The sequence below is a fragment of the Olea europaea genome, chromosome 11 (assembly GCF_002742605.1).
Source record: "Olea europaea var. sylvestris chromosome 11, O_europaea_v1, whole genome shotgun sequence".
Lineage (NCBI taxonomy): Eukaryota > Viridiplantae > Streptophyta > Magnoliopsida > Lamiales > Oleaceae > Olea > Olea europaea.
This window is the reverse complement of record NC_036247.1, coordinates 32,102,710-32,113,491: the sequence shown is the minus strand read 5'-3', so window position 1 is coordinate 32,113,491 and position 10,782 is coordinate 32,102,710. Positions and strand designations below refer to the sequence as shown.

Genomic DNA, 10,782 nt, shown 5'->3' with positions numbered 1-10,782 from the left:
ATGGCCTCTTGCATCCACATCTGCATCCTTTATACAAATGAAAACATTTATCATTCTCAAAGAACCATAGAATAGCACAAGTCTTTGCAGTCTGTCATCGTATTAGATTATTATTTAACTAGATGTTCTAAAACTGCAAGTTTGTGAGTTGAAAACAATTCAAACGTGTATCCTGTCAGATGTGTTGAGGAAAATGATAAAATTTAATTTGAATGCACCTATACAAGTGATTGAAGTAGCAATGATAGAAGTCATATAAGATGGTGCTGCCATGTGCATTTTTATCCCAAAATAGTTATGTCTAAATTAAGGTGATAATGCACAGAATTGAGGGCCCCAGAATTCAATATTTGAGTCTAGATAAAATTAGAGAACACATCACATTGAGTTCAGCAAGGATTAGCAATTGTGCATTCTGAATTCAGAATGAGATAAACTCTTTTCTGGATGGTAATAATTAGTCAAATGGGCCTCTTCAAATTATATATTTAACATCTATATGGTGAAATACTGCTTGATAATTTATAAGAAATTAATTCGATGACGTTATCCAGTAGTTGCAACGTCTTCCTTTAAAACCACTTGAAGCCCCGATTGTGGCATATGTTACGGATGCTTTTGAAGTCATTTTAGCATTGTTGAATGCTCCCATGCTTTTACTGTAGAGAAAGCAATCTGATTGGCTAAAGGTCTCTTTTAGATCAATTCCTTTTACTATACTGCAGTTCTTCTTAGCATTGATATTAACGCATTATTACAATGATGAAGTGTTAAAAAGTTCTTTGTCCTCACGTTTGTTTGATGCAAGTGTTGAAGCGACGGTGTGAGACTACTAATTACATGTTTCTCCCTTGTCCATTGAGCAGGAAGTGTTTGGATAGTTTACCTTTTGTTTATCATAAGACGGGGAATTCTTCCCAGTACAATACTAGATTCTGTGTTACTATGGTTGCATTGTTCAGGAATTAGGAGACTATTGCCTAAATCTGTTTATACTCTGTGGTGCTGAAGCCCTGGAATAGAGTATCATTTTGAATATGACTATTGAGAGGAACATAAAGCTATCCTTTTTGCATTTATATTTTTAACTTCTTTTATGAAGATTTTCAATATTAGAATGAAACACTGTGGTTCCACATTGAGTTTCTCTCATCTCATTATGAATTTTTCAACATTTGACACATGCATTCCTTTTACTTGATATGAATAAGATATTGTAATTATGTATATGTATGTATGTATATATATACATAGAGTTGAGTTTGTCTCTAGTCATTATGCATTGCTCAACATCGAGAGTCACGTCCTATTTAAGAAAGCTGGCCCCTTTTCATCTTTCGACTTCTGTATTAGAATGGAACTTGAACATGAATGGACAATGCGATTGAAATTTTTTTCACTTGCAAAGTCAAAGTTTGCATGAAGAATATTCTTAAAAAGACCTTAGGATTCTATTTTCTGTTTCCACTGTCCTTATTGCTTAGAAGTTGTGGGCAGCATGGATGTGATTGAGGAGTTATAGGTGTCAACACTTACCAAAGTTCCAACATTTATGCACTTATATTTATGTCCTAAGTTCATGGAATCGGTTATGGTTATTGAACTGAACATTAAGTGGTCTGGGTTGGCTAACTCAAAATTCAGGCACAAATGTTTACCCAAGTCCAGCCTAGATATCTCATCTCAAGCAATACCGAGACCAAAATAGGGAAGAAATTTTCAACATTTCTATAGACACTTTAAACAGATCTACTTCCTCTCGTTGCTGTTTATCAATGGATGGTATTAGGTTGGTTTGCTGGCTTTCATTAGGACCCCTTCAGTGCCTCAGAATTGGCATTAGCAGTCAGAAACTTTGTGGCTTTTTCACTTGCATTGTTCAATTACTCAGCTGTGACCTTGCTGAAGTGTGCTCTAAGTGTCCAACGTGATGTCTTAAGCTGTAAACTTCAAATAGCTGACAGACAGCAGAAATGCCAATCATATGCGGTGAAGTGCACAACATCATCAATTAGTTTATTGTGCATCTTCTGTTGGGAAGCTACTATGTACCTATTTGTATAGTTATGCTCATGGAATTTTTATAAATGATTTCTTGTGGACGATAAGTTTTTTGAACTCTGGGGTGAAGGATCGCTATCTTGTTCTATTTACCAAGTTTAAATATCAACTGTGCATAAGAGGTGTATATTTTGTTATGAAATTTAAGGACATGTACCTGATTTTAGCCATTCTTTACTATGGAATATATTGAGATTTCTCTGGTGAAGTCAATTGTTTCTTATCTGACTGCATATTATGGATCTCTCAACAGCCGCTGTACTTGTATTGCATGGGTTCCTAATGGTGATGGGACTTTTATAGTGGGCCATGCAGATGGAAATATGTATGCATATGAAAAGGTAAGTTCACGTTTATTTGATATGAATCGATGTATTCCTCTTAATATTTTAAGTTTAGAGGTCTTAATATTCTAAGTTTAGAGGAAACCAATATGTCCCATAATTAATTTCAGAGCAAAGATGGTGCTGGAGATCCTTCGTTCCCTGTTATCAAGGATCAAACTCAATTTTCAGTAACACACGCTCGCTACAGTAAGGTATTGCTTCTTATTTGGTTCCTTCTTCTCGTGGAATCTTTCTTTTCTCAAAAATTAAATCAATTGGATTGCCAACTTTATCTTATTAGTAAGATGGCTTTTATCTACTTTAAAAGAGAGAACAGAATATTGTCCGTGTTGTTTAAATGTGCCTTCCTCAGAGGTTTAAGATCACACTAATCTTTGGTAAACTCCCGTTGCCTTTTGTTTGGAAGGCTAGAGTAGTTTATACTCTGAATTTGATGAATTTTGAGCTAATATATTGTGGATAATGGGGTCAGATACTTCTTTGGACCATGTGACAGTTGGGGCTCATTGTATTTAAATTTTGTTTTTTGTTTTTGTTTTTTTATTTTATTTTTTGTTTTAATTTTTTCGTTTTCCTATCTCCTTTTTGCTTGCACTTTTTGCTTTATATCGTCAACGAGGTTTCTGCACCACCGCATTTGAATACTATAATAAAGACATCTTTGGTTTACAGAAAACTTTGCAGGCTGACTGCAAATTTTTTATCTGTTTTCAATATTATCCTCATCCTTTCTGATTTCGCTCTTTAATTATGAAAACTCAGTTAAATCTTTTTGGTTGAACTTCGATGATTTCTAATTGATTTATCTCCTTGGTGTTATTAACTGAAATTTAGATCAATATTTGCTTTAAATTTTGAAAGAAACAGTTGCAGATGAAAAACATATTTATTAAGACTTGAGATTGTAGGATAATTTGAAACCAGTGTTTTGTCTGTACTGAGCAGTTATGCATATCCAACTGAAGTGGTGGTTAAAAAGACTCGAGGGACGAATGAAACCAGTGTTTTGTTTGTTTTTTTTTTTGGTTTCGGGAAGACTGGAAGTTTTTTACTGACGAGTGATTGATTTTATTTGAACGATTTTTCCTGTGCTAACCTGTTTGTTGTAGGATTAGTGCTGTGAATGTGTATTCTCTGTATAAATGATATGATGGGCTGAGCTCTATACCTCTGATGGTAGATTATGCACCCTGTAGTGTATGATCTTTTTATGAAGATTTTCAATATTAGAATGAAACACTGTGGTTCCACATTGAATTTCTCTCATCTCATTATGAATTTTTCAACATTTGACACATGCATTCCTTTTACTTGATATGAATAAGATATTGTAATTATGTATATGTATGTATGTATATATATACATAGAGTTGAGTTTGTCTCTAGTCATTATGCATTGCTCAACATCGAGAGTCACGTCCTATTTAAGAAAGCTGGCCCCTTTTCATCTTTCGACTTCTGTATTAGAATGGAACTTGAACATGAATGGACAATGCGATTGAAATTTTTTTCACTTGCAAAGTCAAAGTTTGCATGAAGAATATTCTTAAAAAGACCTTAGGATTCTATTTTCTGTTTCCACTGTCCTTATTGCTTAGAAGTTGTGGGCAGCATGGATGTGATTGAGGAGTTATAGGTGTCAACACTTACCAAAGTTCCAACATTTATGCACTTATATTTATGTCCTAAGTTCATGGAATCGGTTATGGTTATTGAACTGAACATTAAGTGGTCTGGGTTGGCTAACTCAAAATTCAGGCACAAATGTTTACCCAAGTCCAGCCTAGATATCTCATCTCAAGCAATACCGAGACCAAAATAGGGAAGAAATTTTCAACATTTCTATAGACACTTTAAACAGATCTACTTCCTCTCGTTGCTGTTTATCAATGGATGGTATTAGGTTGGTTTGCTGGCTTTCATTAGGACCCCTTCAGTGCCTCAGAATTGGCATTAGCAGTCAGAAACTTTGTGGCTTTTTCACTTGCATTGTTCAATTACTCAGCTGTGACCTTGCTGAAGTGTGCTCTAAGTGTCCAACGTGATGTCTTAAGCTGTAAACTTCAAATAGCTGACAGACAGCAGAAATGCCAATCATATGCGGTGAAGTGCACAACATCATCAATTAGTTTATTGTGCATCTTCTGTTGGGAAGCTACTATGTACCTATTTGTATAGTTATGCTCATGGAATTTTTATAAATGATTTCTTGTGGACGATAAGTTTTTTGAACTCTGGGGTGAAGGATCGCTATCTTGTTCTATTTACCAAGTTTAAATATCAACTGTGCATAAGAGGTGTATATTTTGTTATGAAATTTAAGGACATGTACCTGATTTTAGCCATTCTTTACTATGGAATATATTGAGATTTCTCTGGTGAAGTCAATTGTTTCTTATCTGACTGCATATTATGGATCTCTCAACAGCCGCTGTACTTGTATTGCATGGGTTCCTAATGGTGATGGGACTTTTATAGTGGGCCATGCAGATGGAAATATGTATGCATATGAAAAGGTAAGTTCACGTTTATTTGATATGAATCGATGTATTCCTCTTAATATTTTAAGTTTAGAGGTCTTAATATTCTAAGTTTAGAGGAAACCAATATGTCCCATAATTAATTTCAGAGCAAAGATGGTGCTGGAGATCCTTCGTTCCCTGTTATCAAGGATCAAACTCAATTTTCAGTAACACACGCTCGCTACAGTAAGGTATTGCTTCTTATTTGGTTCCTTCTTCTCGTGGAATCTTTCTTTTCTCAAAAATTAAATCAATTGGATTGCCAACTTTATCTTATTAGTAAGATGGCTTTTATCTACTTTAAAAGAGAGAACAGAATATTGTCCGTGTTGTTTAAATGTGCCTTCCTCAGAGGTTTAAGATCACACTAATCTTTGGTAAACTCCCGTTGCCTTTTGTTTGGAAGGCTAGAGTAGTTTATACTCTGAATTTGATGAATTTTGAGCTAATATATTGTGGATAATGGGGTCAGATACTTCTTTGGACCATGTGACAGTTGGGGCTCATTGTATTTAAATTTTGTTTTTTGTTTTTTGTTTTTGTTTTTTTATTTTATTTTTTGTTTTAATTTTTTCGTTTTCCTATCTCCTTTTTGCTTGCACTTTTTACTTTATATCGTCAACGAGGTTTCTGCACCACCGCATTTGAATACTATAATAAAGACATCTTTGGTTTACAGAAAACTTTGCAGGCTGACTGCAAATTTTTTATCTGTTTTCAATATTATCCTCATCCTTTCTGATTTCGCTCTTTAATTATGAAAACTCAGTTAAATCTTTTTGGTTGAACTTCGATGATTTCTAATTGATTTATCTCCTTGGTGTTATTAACTGAAATTTAGATCAATATTTGCTTTAAATTTTGAAAGAAACAGTTGCAGATGAAAAACATATTTATTAAGACTTGAGATTGTAGGATAATTTGAAACCAGTGTTTTGTCTGTACTGAGCAGTTATGCATATCCAACTGAAGTGGTGGTTAAAAAGACTCGAGGGACGAATGAAACCAGTGTTTTGTTTGTTTTTTTTTTTGGTTTCGGGAAGACTGGAAGTTTTTTACTGACGAGTGATTGATTTTATTTGAACGATTTTTCCTGTGCTAACCTGTTTGTTGTAGGATTAGTGCTGTGAATGTGTATTCTCTGTATAAATGATATGATGGGCTGAGTTCTATACCTCTGATGGTAGATTATGCACCCTGTAGTGTATGATCACCTAATCAATGACAAGGCTCAAAATTTAAGATGCGCATAAAAAGGGCATAAAAAGGGTAATGAGGAGTAATCTCTTTTTTCTTTTTTGCATATTTGTTGAAAGGTTAATTTGTATACATGGTTTTGTCATTTGGGTGAAAAATCATATTCATCAAGACTCGTTTATTTGGCTTTATATATTGGTGATATAATTTGAGAATATAATGAATGCTTCTTTTAGACTAGACTACAGTTGTAATTTATGCAACCATTGGGTTGCTCCTGGTTGTATGACGATGTTAATATGTAACTTATATTTCTCCATGCGATAGTTTGGTCTAATGCTCCCTGTGAATTAATTTGCATGTTTTGTGCAGAATCCAGTTGCTAGATGGCATATTTGCCAAGGTTCAATAAATAGCGTCTCCTTTTCAACTGATGGGGTCTACATGGCAACCGTAGGAAGGGATGGTACTGTGAACATCTCGTGTCTTTTATATCTATGGACGTCGTCCCTTTTTTTCCGTTTCTTGTTTCTTGTGTCTATCAACAATTTATTGGATGAGGGAAATGGATGAATGTAGGTTATCTACGAGTGTTTGACTACAAAAATGAACAACTAATATGTGGTGGAAAGAGCTATTATGGTGCTTTATTATGTTGTGCATGGAGGTGAGTATACTTGGTTTTATGGGGATTGTGTATGGTTTTCATTTATTTCTCTTTTTCATAATAAGGAGGTTCAGGAGGTTGCACGACTCTCTTTGTTGGATATATTTTCATCCAAATTTTCTCTGCATTAATTGGTTTCCTTTTGAAAGCTATTGTTCCTTTAAGCAATTTGTTAGAAGTCATATTATATGAGAATGGAGTAACTGATGGCAAGTAAAACAACAGCATGGATGGAAAATACATTCTGACCGGAGGTGAGGATGACTTAGTTCAAGTTTGGAGCATGGAAGATCGAAAGGTTGTTGCGTGGGGTGAGGGACATAACTCGTGGGTGAGTACCTAGCCATTAATAGCTATATCATGTGATTCTTCTATCTTTCACCTGATACTCAGACTAGAATATGGGACGTGCATTTTATATTTTTTTATTTGCCTTAAACTTGGGAAGTACTTTCAGAACGTATATATATTGACCTTTTTCTGAAATTAGGCATTTGGATTCCAAATATCCTTCCTTAAAAAGTACTTGATTTGGCTTCTGTGGATTATTAGCCATTATGTTTGAGAGTATAGTGACGAGAAACAGTCAATATCCACGTTTTCAACCGTCACATCTAATTCCTGCCAAATCAAAGGTGGGATTAATATCTTTCCATGTCCGAATATCTTGCAATTAGAATTTACAGGTTTGAAAAATCTGAATTTGGACACAGCTTTATTCTATATGTGTAGTTTGGTCCAAGTTATACAGATTATTGGTTTTTCTGCTTATTTTCTCATCTAGGAAATCATGATTGCCCGACTCTTGTTATACTGGATCATGGCAGGTTAGTGGAGTGGCATTTGATTCATATTGGTCAGCGCCAAATTCAGATGGCACTGGGGAAAGTGTCGTGTATCGATTTGGTTCTGTTGGTCAGGTATCTCAACATTATTACTAGTTCAGTTAATGAATGTGGTCGTTTTACAACTGAAATCCTATGCAGCTATCTATCCTGCTTTCGTCAGCAATCATGTATTTTGGGGATGGCCATCCTGTTTCCAATCCAGTCGAATGACCCTTCATTATTTCATGATATACGATTATGTTTTTATCTAGGATTCCCCGTGTACTTGATCGTTATTTTACTTTAAAACTAGAAGTCACTCATCCTGCTCATAAAGCAATTATTATGCATTATTTTCAAATCTGGCCAACCTTCTGATATGAGATAATGGAAATAAACAAACATAAACTGGATGTTTACTGGGATTACTATAACTTCTCTTGGAGCCTTTGCCCCGTGTACAATTTTAATACTTGGTATGGCTCTCTATTTTCCTTTTTGTGGGTTGTAATATTGAAAATGTCGATTGTCGCACACGTTAACTATTTATTAACTTTTGAAGTTTTTATTGCTTTCCTTTTGCAACATATAATCTTGCGGATGTCATGCAGGACACTCGATTGCTTTTATGGGATCTGGAAATGGATGAGCTTGTAGTTCCAGCGCGTCGTCCTTTTGTTGGATCTCCCACTCTCAGTACCGGGAGCCAATCGTATCATTGGGAAAGTGCTTGCCCCCCTGGTACCTTACGACCCGCTCCAAGCATGCGAGATGTTCCAAAGCTTTCTCCACTGGTCACTCATCGAATTCATACAGAACCTCTTACTGGTTTGATATTCACTCAAGAGTCCATTCTTACAATATCCCGAGAGGGACACATAAAGATTTGGATGAGACCCGATTTTGCAGAAAGTCAGTTGAGCAATTCTGATTCTCTGTTGAGTACAAGCTTGAAGGAAAAACCATCGATATCAGGAAAAGTTATCAGTTCTAGTTACAAATGACAACTGAACAACCACAAATGACAGTGAAAGCACGATTGATGTTGTCGTTGCCATTTACCTAGCATATGATGTTGACTCATATGCGGTGAGACTAACAGACGGTTGTATAGCCAGGGTTGACAATGCGATTGGAGGTACCATGAGAATTGAGATTGAGAAAGTAAGCACAACCATTTTGTAAGTATACGAGAATTTTCGTAGAAATGAACAAAATAATTGAAGTTGTGCATTAAAATTTATTTATTTTTGTTTCTTCTGCCTCCTGGGAATATCGATTACATAGCCAATTTTGCTGGAGTAAGAGCTTATTAGCAATTATTTTGTATCCATCTACTACTCTTGACTTGCTAAACCTCTTTTCTTCTGAAGTTGCAAGGCAAACATACAGAATGCATTTTCATTTGAAGATACCGGCCTCCACAACCAGGATTCATTATCAGTCTGGTCGTGTTTATTTTGGGATTTTTTCATAGGTATAGGAATAATCTTCAATCTCTCTCAAATAGAAATTTTTCCTTTTCGATTATATATCGATTATTAATACGATAAATTAACATGATCCTTCCCAAGTTTCCCTAGTAAATCCAAAATGTGATTGTGCTGATAGTAAGTATCAGCTAAGTTCGAGATTCAACACCGAGTTAACTTTGACCTGTTCTGTCCATGTTATAGTAGCAATTATTGATTGCTTTCTTATCCAACAATTAAAGTGGATTGAGAAATGAGCTATGTGCCTCTTTATTTTTCCATTCAATCCTCTTTGCTAAGACATTTCTGGCAATTCAAATTAAAAACAAGATAGCTGCTTTATTTTTTTCCCCAACAATTACATCTGGTATGTGACTCGATTGCACTGTATAATCCAAAAGTTGCTAAAAGTTCCATAATAAGCGCTCCAAGACACGGGCTTTTTGAATCTTTGATGCTACACTTGTAAATGGTTTGTTTCCATTATCATAGAATTTAAAGGGAAAAATGAAGCAAAATAAAATCACCATAAACTAATTTTATTCATTGAGAATAGAAACAATAACCATAAAATAATATTTACTCTATATATTAAATACCCATTTTGTTATTAATTTTAAGGCAAATCTTTATGGTCTATGGATAAATCTTCGGTCCTTATGAGGAGGTAACTACGTTTTAGGAGATTTCGTGTTAATGGATAATATGTATTATGGTCTATATTTAAATTTTTTACCTTTATCGAAGATTTCGTGTTAATATATAACCGTAATATTGTGTCCGATCAATCGTTATGCCCGAATATTTTGTCTAGTTTACTACTTAACAGTTCGCAATTAATGAAATTTTATGTTCTATAAAAAGTATAACATTTTTTGTGCACGAATAAAAGCTGCAATGATAATAGCGTGAAAATAACAATATAACATAAAAAATGAACATCGCCATTGTAATGTTCAAAATACAGCTTCAAGCCTTAAATGTCATTCAACTTTATGCACTTGGTGTTGGAATGGAATGGGGTTCAAACATGTGGCTTGATTGTGCCCAACTCGCCATCATGCGACACGAAGTATCTCAGAGTATTACTCATATCTTAAATTTTGAGATATCAATGATAAGCCTTCGGCACAATTCATATATCGATCTATAATATTATAAAAGTGGCACCTACGAATAAATTACACCAAACAGTAGCAAATTGATGAGATCGACAGTTCAAATGTCTTTCTCGACATTTTAACTTTCGATCTTCACATTCTAATTCAACAATTGAACTATCGGTATTTACAATTAGCATCTAACGGAAAGATTATAAAATAATTTTTATTATTAATTTTGTGGTTAACAATTCTATTACCTATTGTATATTAGATATATTCGTAAGATTTTCTTACACATGTCAACTATCAAATCATGACATTAATTATAATTTAATGTATGCATTAATAAATAATAAATGCACCCAAAAAGGTATTTACAAGGGTGTTTTTTGCACCCAAAAAATGACATTTTGAGCATTTTTAAAGTGACAATTATTATTATTTTTTAATTTTTTTGTAATTGATAATGTAGGGCATCTATGCAACTGCACTACACACACACACACACAATTGTTCTACTGTTTATGGCGTGGCTGTGTCTTTTATTGAAAATATACACTACTATTTTAATAAATATCTTCTCTTT

General features: G+C 34.4%; 1 protein-coding gene across 2 annotated transcripts; it reads left to right on the top strand.

The window, feature by feature from the left end:
• Positions 1 to 1,451: 1,451 nt before the first annotated feature.
• On the top strand, positions 1,452 to 9,064 carry LOC111404091 (probable catabolite repression protein creC). 2 transcript variants are annotated; one of them, XM_023032824.1, is made up of 7 exons: positions 1,452 to 2,402; positions 2,516 to 2,599; positions 6,500 to 6,593; positions 6,707 to 6,794; positions 7,020 to 7,125; positions 7,622 to 7,714; positions 8,233 to 9,064. In XM_023032824.1, exons 1-7 carry the CDS (start codon positions 2,241 to 2,243, stop codon positions 8,623 to 8,625), a joined length of 1,020 nt encoding a protein of 339 aa, XP_022888592.1. In that variant the 5' UTR covers positions 1,452 to 2,240; the 3' UTR covers positions 8,626 to 9,064. The 2 variants fall into 2 exon arrangements, with proteins under 2 accessions (XP_022888592.1, XP_022888591.1); XM_023032823.1 differs by lacking the exons at positions 1,452 to 2,402; positions 2,516 to 2,599 and adding exons at positions 3,981 to 4,924; positions 5,038 to 5,121.
• The last annotated feature ends 1,718 nt before the right edge of the window (positions 9,065 to 10,782 follow it).